This window comes from Zootoca vivipara, chromosome 1 (genome assembly GCF_963506605.1).
Source record: "Zootoca vivipara chromosome 1, rZooViv1.1, whole genome shotgun sequence".
Lineage (NCBI taxonomy): Eukaryota > Metazoa > Chordata > Lepidosauria > Squamata > Lacertidae > Zootoca > Zootoca vivipara.
In genome coordinates this window covers 77,149,754-77,163,532 of record NC_083276.1, presented here as the reverse complement: position 1 = coordinate 77,163,532, position 13,779 = coordinate 77,149,754, and the positions used below count along the sequence as shown (strand labels likewise).

Genomic DNA, 13,779 nt, shown 5'->3' with positions numbered 1-13,779 from the left:
AACCAAAAACACCTTAGAAAATATTTGCAGAATTTGAGTTGTTACTTATGAACATCAGAAAAAAATCCAACTGTTAATGTTAATTGACACACCTCTGGGGCATTATGTAAAGTGAATTTAAAGCATAAAACCCCATGGACACAGCGGATTGCAGAGATCTGCAGTTCTACAAAAGTCATTGCAGAGTTTTAAGATACACTGTTTGTAATATTAAACTGTGCCTGATGAATTTTTCCAGAATTAGAAATCATTTCCAGCTTAAATGCAACATACAGGTTATGGGACTTTTAAGAAGAGGGTTATTGTTTGGTTATCAGTCAGAACCAGTAAGATTTCCCCCTTCTGGCCATGAAATACTAGGTTATGTGCTGTGGCTGCTTAATGTTAAAAACAGAATGCAGAGATACGTAGTTAGCAACCATCTGTAACCAAGTTCTATGAGAGATTAAGGGACAACAAGATATTACAGCACTGGCCTAGCTTGCACATGAAACAAAGCCACAGTTTAAGAAACCACAAATCAAACCTGAATTGGCCACAGATGCTTTTCTTCTTGATTTCAGGGGTGTTTAAAGGAATTGTTTTAATCAGGTTTAATGGCAAACATGAAAATAAAATGCAGAAGAGAGTGGTTGGCAGTTTTGGAACAAGACATATTTGTGTGTGTACAAAACACTTACAAAGGCACAGTTGCAAGTATTTGATCCTATATGGAACATAGGTAAAGGTAAAGGGACCCCTGACCATTAGGTCCAGTCGTGACCGACTCTGGGGTTGCGCGCTCATCTCGCATTATTGGCCGAGGGAGCCGGCGTATAGCTTCTAGGTCATGTGGCCAGCATGACAAAGCCGCTTCTGGCAAACCAGAGCAGCACATGGAAACACCGTTTACCTTCCCGCTGTAGCGGTTCCTATTTATCTACTTGCATTTTGACGTGCTTTCGAACTGCTAGGTTGGCAGGAGCTGGGACCAAGCAATGGGAGCTCACCCCGTCACAGGGATTCGAACCGCCGACCTTCTGATCAGCAAGCCCTAGGCTCAGTGGTTTAACCACAGCGCCACCTGGGTCCCTATATGGAACATAAGAATGATTAATTTGTTTGTAAAATCTGTGAGAGGAGCTTAAGAAATATTTGCATGCGTCAAAGATTTTTCTTCAGTTTGTCTACTTTTTCTGGTGTGGTCTGTACAATTTAATACTGTATGTGTCGAGTTAAATGATTTTGTTTTAAACCAAGACCAAAAAAGAAACTCTTGTTTCTTTAGCTTCCATCATCTGGCAGATGAGTTCTAGGCTAAAGCAAAACAAATGTTTGTCTTAATTATCCTTTGCAAGATCTAAAAATAGCAGATGAAGAATTGCTGTAGAAGTCTTGGAAGAAAATGTTGACACTGAAGAGTTTAGTTTCTATTTAAAGTAGTTTGTCTCCGCTAGTATCACACCTACTTATTAACATCTTGTTTCTTCATTTTAAACTAAAGCAAAGTATACTTCTAACATGCAAGCAACACTAAGCTGTCCATCAAGTCTATAGAAAGTAGGAGTTGGGAGTACAACCTGTCCTATCAAGTCTTTACTGCTCATTACAAAAATACCCTCCCACTTATTTTCTGTCAACTCCTTTTGCTGATACGACTAATCCAACAGTATACAGTATTTTAAACTTTTATCTAGGTTGGTGGGAAGGGGAGGTCACAGACCCAGAGGTTAACTGGCCTGATGCAAAGCCATAGGGTATATCTTTATAACACTAAGCAGAACAAGTTTCAGGCCAATGTGAAATCAAAGTAGCTGCCGTCATTCTGTTACATTTTCTATCAGGCTAGGGAGGTGCCAGGTTAACCCTGAAGACGTATCTTGAGCACCACTCTTATTTAGCATAGAGATCACAGGAAATCTCATCATTTCCACAGTAAGCATTATAACTATTTCATTGTTTAACTGCACAAATAGGTTTGACCATTGCATTGTGCTGTTTTACAAGTGATGAGTCAGGGATGCTGGGTCAGGTCACTAAGACCGAGTGAATGCCTGGATTACTGTACAGGTAGTGAATCATCCTGCTGAGAGCATGCTTTGAGTGGATGGGGTCATGAGTGGAACAGTGTTATTCCATATGTGCTCTTCATTCTAAAAGTTGAAAAATTGTCAAAAGTTGAAAAATTGTCAATTTTAAGCTGAAATGTCACTTTGTGACAAAATGGCACCAGTCTCATGGAGAAAAAACAAATAGGAGTGTGCTCTGAGTCAGAGGCGTAGCTAGGAGAGGCCACCACACTGTGGCATGTGGCATGTGAGAGTGACACGGTGGCTCGGGCACCTGCAGGCTCACAGTGTAGGGCTTGTGTCTGCCTGCCACCTCTCCCTCAGCTGCCCTACAGCTGAGGGGGAGGCAGCAGCAAGACTCTCCACAGTGCACCCTGCCCCAACTTGCCCCACCCAATGGGAGGCTTGCCCCGCCCCCATGGGCAGCTCACCATGGGATGTGCACTGCCCTGGGCTGCTAGCTACGCCCATGCTCTAAGTGATTCTCAACTGCTGTGAAAATAGAATGATCATGTAGAAGGTAAAGATAAAGGGACCCCTGACCATTAGGTCCAGTCGTGACCGACTCTGGGTTGCGGCGCTCATCTCGCATTATTGGCCGAGGGAGCCGGCGTACAGCTTCCAGGTCATGTGGGCAGCATGACAAAGCCACTTCTGTCGAACCAGATCAGCGCACAGAAACGCCGTTTACCTTCCCGCTGTAGTGATACCTATTTATCTACTTGCACTTTGACATGCTTTTGAACTGCTAGGTTGGCAGGAGCTGGGACTGAACAATGGCAGCTCACCCCGTTGCGGGGATTTGAACTGCCGACCTTCTGATCAGCATGCCCTAGGCTCTGTGGTTTAACCCACAGCGCCACCCGCGTCCCAGAATGATCATGTAAATTACAGCTAAATGGTATGAGGGCCTAACATAGTTCCATGCTGTTAGTGAGTGTGGTGATACGATTTAAAATGCTAGTGGTGTGCGAGGACGGGCAGCTGAATGCTGAATACGCCCCTTTCAACTGCTTTTCTCCAGTTGGATTTGCTTTCAGTACTGGAGGCCACTCTTGAGAGGAGTGTGGGTGAGTTTAGTACACCTTGCCTGATCTCCCACTTTTTGTATTCCAAATTGTACCTCCATTCCTTGCTTTGCACTTCCTTGGTGCTAAGGATGGAGGAATCTCTCAGTTTCACATTTTTCCGATCTTCAGATCTCCAAATTTCTGCATTCATTTGTGATTTTCTTTTCTTTCAAAAAGTCCTCATGAAATGTGAACAGAACTGAATTTTCTTCTCTTCTATCCCAACTAGCAGCTGATCTGCTTTTAGAGACACTGATCTACCACCATTGCATGTAATTTTGATTGTTGTCATATACGGTAGCTCTATCTCATTGCTCCCTCTTCTCTAATCGAATTGGTTAAAAAGAATCAGTTTAACAACTGGTGCTGTGATGACGATTCTATGCTAGGGTGCTGTGCTGTGTGCTACTTCTTTACGTTCTTACTTAGTTTTTTTCCAGAAATCTAGAAATCCAACTCAATCTGTCCCATTAAAGAATGCTAACATCTTGTTTCTGCTGACATGAGCAAAGCCTTACTGGGAGGCAGGCAGGGTTTTTTTTTGATGAGTTTTATGGGTATCTGATGCATAGCATTTCCTTGAAGCCTCAGTAACCTGAAGATACTGGTGCTTAACACAACTCATTTTGAGAGCCAGTCGGCCATGTCAGAAAATGAAAGGCTGATTAAAATCAGATGTTGCATTTAAACTGAGCTCCCTTACATAAGCAAATTGTCGACAAATGACATCATGCTACCACAGAAATACTAACTTCTGTGCTTCATACTCTCTCACCCTCTCTCTCTCTCTCTCTCTCTCTCTCTCTTTCATTCATTTTAAAAACTGAATCATTAGTGCCTTGTAAAGTGACAGCAAAATTCCACCCCTAAAAAAAAATGCAGTACAGCAAGAACAACTATTTACTGTTTAGAATATTTTTTTTGCTAGCTCAGCAAAAAGTATAACTGGTATCACAAAATACACAATGTTGTTAGATTGGACTAAATCAGAGGTACCCAAAGTTATGGTATGTAATATCTAAAGCATACAGTGTTTTTTGCAGAAGGAATAGTTTGCCTCTGTGAACTTCTGCACATATCATCTTTTACAAATTCATCCCCTTCCTGAAATCCCTTAATTGGTGGCTTCCCACTGACAGACCCAGGCTTGAGATTTGTCTACCCCAAACACATCATTAGGAATAAATGAAGGAGAAACCTCATGGTTATTCTAGAGTGAGACAAGCCACGAGTGCAGGTTCACACATAATGCTAAGCTAGACAATGGTTTAGATAGCACAGTGGCCCTGATTTTTGCTCTGGGATTTTACATATCTGCTCCCTTACTCTAAGTAATATGAGAACTCAGTTTGTGATGAAAGCATTTCAATTCGGGGGGGGTGTGTGTCATAGCTTTTGAGGCTTAAAAAGTTATATTTCTTTTTTAATCCCCCCCCAGTCAATCCAGTGGAAGAAGGAGATCATCTGCATAAAAAGGAAAAGCAGTATTTCTTTCAACCTGACCAATGATCATCAGTTGTGTAGAAAAAAGCAGAAAAGTTTTCACTGACTATGGAATTTGGTGGGCAAGGCTGAGAGAGACCATGCTAAGGACTGCCTGAAAGTGCCAGCTGCGGACAGAAGAGGCGGATGCAAAGTGGCGCATTGAGCATTTGGAATGTTTTCTGTCAGGTAGCATCAAGGAGGGAGAGGCCACCCCAGCCTCAAGACGTGCAGCGTGAGACATAAGGACCATCTCAGGTAAGGCCTGCCATGTTTCATTTGCAGCATTCACTTGTTTCATTTCCTGTGAATGCTTATGTGGATTTAGTGCTTTTGACAGAGCAAAATAAATACTGAGGCTAAATAAAGGGTTGCCACAAGAAAGAAAGAAAGAAAGAAAGAAAGAAAGAAAGAAAGAAAGAAAGAAAGAAAGAAAGAAAGAAAGAAAGACTCAAAAGGCTGAGACGTCTGCTATTCCTGGACTTTTTCAGTGCAGGTGGAATTTCATGATGAAAGAGACCCAAGTTTTTGCTGCTCTACATTTTTTCACCCAATTTGCATATCTTTTTCTGCTGGGGAGCTCTACCCCAGGAGGCTCAAAACCAGTTCTGAAACACCTCCATGTTCTGTGATCAGCTGTCATCCTTCACAATCCTGGCAGCATTTGTACCACACAGAGTTGGCCACCATTTCATAATGTTCTGCTTAATCTATTCCATGGATCAGGTTAGTTGGAAGAACTTACTCCTGATGTTAGCTATCCATTCTTTCCAACCACATAACTAAATTTATTGTACGTATGGGAGTGTACCTGTCATGAGCTCTACGGAGACCTCTTGGCATGACTAATCAGAAAGAGAGAAGACATGGGATAAGAGGGGCAAGGTTGTTGTTTGGGAGGGGCCCGAGTAGTCTTATCAGAAGACCCCCCCACCCCAGTGGTGCAATTCCAACAGAAGATGGAGGCGCATCCACTACCCTCCCTCATGAACTTGCGTGTTAGTATCTGGTTGCCATTAAATTCCTGTAAGGTGCACAGGGGATTTCATAAATGCAGAATAGATGCTAAAATATATCTTCAGTACCACCCACCCATTCAGGGACATTTTTCTTGCTCTAGGTATCCCAAGACTAGAAGTAACCCATGCAAAATGAAAAATAGCCAAAAGAAATGGCTTAGGGCTAAATTTTAGTTGAGAGAGGTGTTCAGCACTCTCCATTCTTCTTTATTTTTATTTGCCCTTCAAGCCCGACCTCTGCTTTATGGAAATTTGGTGGTTGTGCTGTCATCTCATACAGTTAGACTGGTATAAGTGAACAACAGGGTAAATTAACTCTGGTTTTTATCTTGAACAATTCTGGACTGGTAGCTTTCTGTCTCTATTTAAAAAGCATTATCAACATATTTGATTAGGAGAGTGTTGCATTCCCCTTGTCATCACAAGTATGAGTCACAGTTTCAAGTCACCCCTTTCTTGTTGTTTTATTGCTTTTGTAGTTGCTTTGTTTATCTTTTTTTTTGCTATGTTTATTTTATACTGTTGTAAGTGGACTTGAGCTGGCATATTATTAGATATAATGGAATATAATTTTCATTGTAAATCAATAATACTATACTGTATATTCCTATCTGTAGAAAATTTGATAAATGTGATTGAAAACCTGGAAAGATTTTGAAGGTGCTTCTTCTTGCAATAATTACCTTTAGTTGCCTGTCCTTTTCTTGTTGGTGGTGATTCCCCCCTCCAAAAAGTTTGAGTTGTGCAATATGAACTCTGTATATATTTTATTGGAATTTTGCAGCTTAAACCTGTTTTTAGCTTTAGGATAGGGTTTGTGGCTTTTAGTTGTAAGTGAAGCCTTTTTCTATTAGCACATTTTTGCCCCCTCCCCAAACCCTCCCTGGTATGACTGCTGCTTATAACGTCATTGTTCGCCTTTTCTTTTTCTTACAGCCTTTGACATGAAGAAAGATATAGATGCCTTAATAGCAGAGGAAAGGGCAGAAATCATTGCTAAGTATGAGAAGGTAAGAACCTTGCTTTCCCCCCCACTTAATATGCTACCAACCAAAGATTTCTTTTGGCTTAACTGTCTGCAGAACACAGGAACTTGTAATAAGTCAAGCAGATTCAGAAAATAGCAATATGGGATATTCAATTTTCTCTTGATCAATGTCATCCGTCTTCAAATCATCCTTATTATTTGGTTTTTCATACATTTTGGAGGGATGAAGGGACCATGGGGTCCTAGCAAGTGAGGGATTAATTGGCCCCAGTATATTGACTATATATTACACAGCTTGCTTTTTCTGTGTGCCCTCTGGTTCTGCAGCCAGACAGGTATTTTCCCAACATTCTGCAGAAAGCAGAAACTTCAGTAAAGGGTTCAGGGTCTCAAAACACAATGATAAGGAAAGCTATAAGTGCTACATTTTCATTTCCCATCCTTGGTCCTTCTTGTCCATAATGTAATCTTTTAAATGGTCCCCTCCAGTTTCATGCTGAGCCACAGGCAAAGAAGAACGGTGATACTGCAGTCACTGCAGAAGTGAGGTACTTGCAACCAAAAACAACATATTTGTGCCCAGTGCATATCATAGGCAAGACAGCTGTCATTGTACAAATATTAGTTCATACCCACCCATCACTTTGCTGACCTGCTTTACGCTTACAGCTTATAAAAGACACAGAATCAACCCATGGCTAGTCTTGGATGAGTAAAAATGACGTAAGAAAAGATGACATCATAAAGTTTCTCCATTTCTTCTCAAAATGATATAATCTGTTAGTCAACCTAGTGTAAACTATTGTGCAACCTTCTTTACAGGGAAGGCAGGAAGGAGCTCAGATTGATCCGTGGGAAGATGCTGACTTCACTCTCTACAAAGTCACTGACAGATTTGGGTTTTTGCAGTAAGTTCTCCCTTTTTTGTCCCCTTCATTTTGCTGAAACTAGTACTGAAGGCCGCAGTTGCATCCCTTTCACTGTCATGGTTGGGTCCTCCACCACTGTACCTCAGCCAAGTGCCTTTACTAGTACTTTTGTCCACTTGTGCAAGTCAGAAGCAGAGAGGAAATTACTTTCTGTTGCTTATGAAAACTCCTGCCATGATAAGGCACAGCTAAGCTACAAGAGGACTTGATCCTTGGAAATCAATATTTGTGTTTCCTTTTTACGGGCAGATTATATACTTAGGATGTAAACAGTTTCTGAAAAGCATGGAAATACAACAGTGTTTCAGCTTTCTTCAGCTGCCCTTTAGAGGGATTCAGGTGTTCAGACGGGGTAGCATTTTAACCCCTCTTTTTTGCCACCTCTATTATGGCGGTTTATGCAAATTTATAGCTTTTTGTTTTATGTATTGTATCCATCTGTGAACAGGAGCCCAAAGGAGATCTCCCTTCTGACACTGTTTCCACATTTTCTGGGGCCAGGCATCATTGATCAAATGTGAAATAAAGAAATGATCAAGTTAATAAGAACTTCCTTAGCCAAGTAGTAGATCAGTAAGCTGCTATGGGTAACCTCCACCTAATACATCAGTGCAAAATTTTTCACTTGCACAGTGGAACTTCCTCCCTTCTTCACTCATACACACCCTGTGCCCTCTCCAAATCTGCTGTGGAGGGTTGGGGGAGCCCCTATAACAGAATTGGGGGCAGTAAAGGGAGAAGAGCAGTGAAATGTTCCATTGCACAAACAGAAATCCTTGCACTGGTGGAACGAGTCACTTAGTGCTACTTTGGATACAATCCTGTGTCCTGTCCGCCCCATCATTTGAAGCATACCATCAGACCTCCTTTCTGTACAGGATCACTTTGCTTGTACACTTCTTGCATTATGCATTGGTTCATTTAGAATTTTTCATCTTTCAGTGAGCATGAGCTACCAACCCGCAGTGCTCTGGAGGAGAAGGTAGGAAATGGGAGCTTTTCTTTCTCTGGAGTAATTGTGGGGAGGTGGCAGCTGCTGCTGCTGTGTTTGTTTTTCAGTAGTAAGTGATGAAAGAGACTGCAATATTATTAACATAAGAATCTTAGCTCTCTGGATAAATAATAATAGCTCTTCATCCCAACTTAAACACGCTTGTTTGGAAGCAAGTCCTGCTGATTTCAATTAGACTTCCAGATGACTGTGTTTAGGCCTTTGCTATGAAGATAATGGAACTTCATCACAAGGAAGGTTTGATTATATTTCCTCTGTATATTATAAAATGCAGCACCAAAGCTTCACATGCAAAACTGGGAGGCTGCTTGCTGCAGCTTAGCTTGACCTGGGGAAGAATGGTCAGCTGCTGAATTCTTGTAAATTTTGCTGGCAATAATTAGAAGGATGGTTGGGCATTATGGATAAATTAGAGATGAGAAAATGTGGCACTGTCATCAGGTCTGCAAACCTAATTGATTGAGGGAGTCTAAGCACGTCACTCTGTATTATTCCTGTCATTTTTAGGGTCAAGTCCATCATCCATAAAGTCATTCAGTATCTTGCTTGTGGGTCATATGTGCTGTTGCAGTTGAATGAAAGAGCATTTGCCATGCTCAGAGTAGGTTTATGCAAACCTAGCTGTACAGCTGTACAGCATTGTGTTAAGCCATGTACAGTTTGGATAAGGTTCAAGATAATAACACTGAAGGAATAGCACAGGAGTGGCTAACCTCAAGCTCCCATCCTTTTCAGCCAACGTGGCCAATAGTCAAGGATGATGGGAATTGTAGTCCAGTAATATCTGGAGAACTAATGGTTTTCTGCCCCTAAAGTAGCATATGAGCTAACATTTTATTTGGAACCTTCTACTTTCTAGCATAAGGAATGAATGCAGTTGGGGAAATTCCTTCTTGCCTGTTTAAAGCTAAAATATTTAAAGCTAATGTCTTACATGTACCATATGACTATACTGTATTCTGATGGCTTGGGTATCTAGCTCTCCCTCCCTCCTTTCTTGCTCACACAAATTGGAAATAAACCCTCTAAACTACACTTTCAAAATTCTGTTCCAGCAAAAACTTCAGGAGATTGAACGAGTGGACAAATGGCTGAAGATGTTAAGAAAATGGGGAAAATACAGAAACAGTGAAAAGGTGAGGAATTGTGACACATTTTAGTAGCATTGTAATTATTCTAGTCTTTATTTTAAGAAAATGGAAGACTGAAGAGTGTACTGTGTCCTTTCTTTTTACAAATGTGGTGCTGGAAACTGAGTAGGCCATTGAAGGCTTTGTTTCTGTCCTCTGGCCACTTTGAAAAATATATAGTTTGAAAAATATATAGTTTTTATGGCTACACAAATAAGCATGTTAATATGTGAACAAGTTCTGGTGAAATCATAGAAGCTGGATGGTGTGGAATGGGAGAATAGGATTTCTACTGAGCAGTTGGTAAAGACTGCCTTGCATAGCTCCTTCCTCTTTTTCCTGTTCAGAATTAAAAATAATTATGTGAAAGGAGGTAATTGTATGATTCTATACATGTCTCAAAGTGCTTCTGTTCCTCATGCAGAATTTGTGTTACGTTGCTGCTACATTTAATGTGTGTGTGTGTGTGTGTGTGCATTTGTGTATTCAGGTGCTTTATTAAAACAATCTTGATTCTACAAAGTATATAAGTGAAACCTAATGCACTGGTGGTAGTCATAACAGCACCCATTTATTTCTATGACTGTACTGCAGAGTCTTTCCCACGGCTGGTCTATAAGAAAGAGTGAATGCAGGGCCGTCTTAAGTATACTTGGCGCAGTGGGACTTCCTCCCCTCTGCTTCCCCCAACGGATATCTGACTGGGACATTTCGTTGCAGAATGACTAGATACTTCTGTATAAGCACTGCCAACCTGCTACAAGTTTTGTTACATTTGAGACACACACACCTCTCTCAGCAGTTTGTGCTAATTTACTTTTCTTTTCTTTTAAAACCGTGTAGATGTTTCGCAGAGTTTATAAAGGGATTCCCCTCCAGGTGCGAGGCCAAGTCTGGTCACTCCTGCTGGATATTGAAAACATTAAGATGGAGAATGAAGGAAAGTATGAGGTAAGTCATATTTGGTTTCATACAGGGTCCACAAATAATTCTCTGTAGAACCCTCTTCATCTTTTCCTGGAGTCCTCAGAAATGTTTGATGTGTAATGTTTAATAATTCAGACAGTTTCTTTCCTCAGAACGTAGGAAGGAGGAGGACGCTTTGTGAGAATCTGCCAGTTTCTTATTTTGCTGAGCCATTGAGTCCGACAAACAATGTTTTGTCAGCCTATCCATGGAACTTGGAAATATGGACATAAGACTCCAGTTGGTTACAAAAGAGCATAACAAAATCAGTTCTTTCAAAACATCCAGATAGTTGCAGAGTATAAAGTAATTACATGCTGCCTATGAACACATGACTGGCGTGTCACCGATCCCAACATTTCCCAGTAACTACTTCCACTAACTAAAACAGCTGTACTTCTGAAGCATGGTTATCAAGAGAATTATCTCAACTATTGCCTTTGCATCCTGTTCAGGGCATGTTCCCACCTAGCCATGTCACACAGCAAGTGATTAGAATAAACAAAAGTCACAAGCAGTTTAACTAAGCTCCTGGGGGGTCTGCAATAAACAAGAGACTCACTGTATAATAGGCTTTTCATGGACATAAATCCCGGAAATCGGCTCTTCATAATCCTCCTCATCCTTCGTGCCACCTGAGGCCAGAAATTAGCTCTTCGTGATCTCAAAGAAAGTCGGAGCCAGATTTTCATAAGGGAATGTGAAAGGATTGATTTCCAATAAAATCTATGGGCCTTTGTCATCCAAACTTGCTACTAGAAACAAAGATTCATGCTTGCTTTGGCTACAGCTTCATATCCAAATCCAGCACGCATTCATCTATGCAAAATACATTCCATATGCCCCTCTAAATTGGAGTTTATGTGTCTGACCAAAGTGTGTGCACACACTCTTCCTTCTCTGTCAGCAATCCATTTTGCCAACTCAGGACTATTTCCTTCAGTACGGTTTTTCACAAAGGGCATCTATGTGTTGCTTCCATCAGTGAAAGTGTAATGCATTATCCATGTGCTTCTTTGAGGGCTGACACAGAAGGTTGTGTTGAAAATCAGGAGTGCCTGGCATGCAAGTAGACTGGCTTATATAGAATATGATGAACTTCCCAGCATGTTCCCTTAAGTAAAAATAATAACATAAGTGACCTGCAATTTGAAAAAAGACTGGGAAGATTTATGGGGTGGGACTTTTGTGGGATATGGCAAAAAGTTACATCAAGACAGTTAGCCTAAGAGATAACTGTAAATGTGTTATCCCACATTTCCTCCAAAGAGGCCAAGGTTCTCCCCTTTCCCATTTTATCCTCACAAACACCTTGTGAGGTTGGTTTGCTTGAGAAATAGTGACGGGCCCAAAACCACCCAGTTAAATTAATAGTTGAGTGGAGATTTTAACCCTGTTCCTAGTCAAACTCTCTAATCCAGCATTCAGGGTTCTGATCCAGCTCTCCAAGCATTTTTTTCTAACTCTCCCAAGACCCCACAAGATATTATTGGTGGCATTTGGGGAAAAAGCGGGGAAATAAAAGTAGACACACTAGAGCCCCAGCACCCTAGTAAGGATGCAAATTGATTCCTCCCTGGCCAAACATTTGCTGAGAGCCAAGAAGATGATTAACGCCCTCCTTCAACTGATCACACAGATTGGCTGTGTGCTATTTATAGGTTCACTCTCATGTATGTGAGAGTGTGGGCTGGCTACACCTGCAACTGGTATGGAGCCCCCAGAGGGTTACCCAAGGGTGAAGATGGTCCTCTGGCCAAAAAAGTTAGCCACACACACTCTAACAGTTAGTTAAACCACATACATAAGTAGATTTTACTTACCAGTATGGTAACACCTTTCATCTACTGCTATATTATTCCAAATTATGTGCATCAACTTCAGTTAGTGTTTTCTGTTGTCTATGTTGTTAAACCACCCCAAAGCAGAGGTTCAGATACCTCTAGATACTTCAAAATATTTTTTTGATGTTTTAACCCATCTTCCTTCATGCAGAAAATGAAAGAACAAGCCAAGAGTTTCTCATCAGAAATCAAGCAGATAGATCTTGATGTCAATCGCACCTTTCGAAACCACATCATGTTCCGGGATCGCTATGGAGTAAAGTGAGTTTCTCATGGATCTTCCCTCCTTTTTTAAATATATATTATCTGTGATCCTTTGTCCAGCTGCTTCACCTGCTTAATTAAAACTTCCAGTTTCCAGTTCCTGGAAAATGTCAAGGAAGAGTGTAGCACATAATGAACAGAGATCATGTAAGTCTCCAGGGAGATGATTATGTAACAGTAATTAAGAAAAAATAGAGTACATTTAGATTCCAAGAAAAATTAAGCAAAGGAAAGAAATGGTAGCAAATAAATATTGCCCCATGAAAGACTACTGAAGAACCAGACATCACCCCATTGCTTTCAGAGGGAGGGTTGGCACACCTTTTCTCATTCCAAATCTATTCTCCATTCTTCCCTCTTCCTAAACATGCTTAGGATGTTCAGTTCCAGCCTTCAATGGATAAGGTGGAAGGCAAGAACTGGCAGACTACAGAATCATCTTGATGTTGTTTAGAGATAATGTTTGACAGGAGGACAGAAACTCCTTCTTGCTAGCAAACCATGAGAATATTGCAGCTGTTTGTGTGTTCATTGGATTCCACAACCCATTTATTAATTACTGTAATTAAATTTATCTACTGCCCTTCATCCAAAGATCAAGGGCACTTCACAGTATAAAAGCACAAGAATACACACCATAGTAACAAACAAAAACAATACTCCCCACCTAGTTTAAAAGGCCATATATTCCTGGGAGAAGAGTTATGTTTTTGCCTGGTGAAGTTGTCAGGCGAGCTTCCTTTGGGAGAGCATTCTCCATATGGAGAGATACACTGCACATGTTACCATTGTGCAGTGTGCCAGTGCTACTGCTTAGTTTCTCATATGGTTACAATATCCTTCTTCTGAAGCACTACAAATAATGAGCACCATAACTGGTTAAAAAAATATTCCAAAAAGGGCAGACCCCACCACTCTTTGTTGTTTTTACTCATCCTTTTTTCTGTTTTCTTTAATAGGCAACAAGCCTTATTTCATGTCCTGTCAGCCTACTCAGTTTACAACACGGTAAGATGTTAAGAGATTC

At 40.9% G+C, this 13,779-nt stretch overlaps 1 protein-coding gene across 4 annotated transcripts in view; it reads left to right on the top strand.

Moving 5' to 3' along the window:
* LOC118088609 (uncharacterized) overlaps nucleotides 1–13,779 on the top strand; it is an 82,601-nt gene that overhangs the window by 53,242 nt on the left and 15,580 nt on the right. For all 4 annotated transcript variants that reach the window (XM_035122462.2, XM_035122488.2, XM_035122479.2 and 1 more), the window contains exons 2-9: nucleotides 4,557–4,858; nucleotides 6,556–6,629; nucleotides 7,430–7,515; nucleotides 8,479–8,518; nucleotides 9,604–9,684; nucleotides 10,522–10,629; nucleotides 12,640–12,749; nucleotides 13,712–13,760. In XM_035122462.2, coding sequence (XP_034978353.2) covers nucleotides 6,564–6,629; nucleotides 7,430–7,515; nucleotides 8,479–8,518; nucleotides 9,604–9,684; nucleotides 10,522–10,629; nucleotides 12,640–12,749; nucleotides 13,712–13,760 — 540 coding nt within the window. In that variant the 5' untranslated portion in view covers nucleotides 4,557–4,858; nucleotides 6,556–6,563. The remainder of the gene's footprint in view (nucleotides 1–4,556; nucleotides 4,859–6,555; nucleotides 6,630–7,429; nucleotides 7,516–8,478; nucleotides 8,519–9,603; nucleotides 9,685–10,521; nucleotides 10,630–12,639; nucleotides 12,750–13,711; nucleotides 13,761–13,779) is intronic.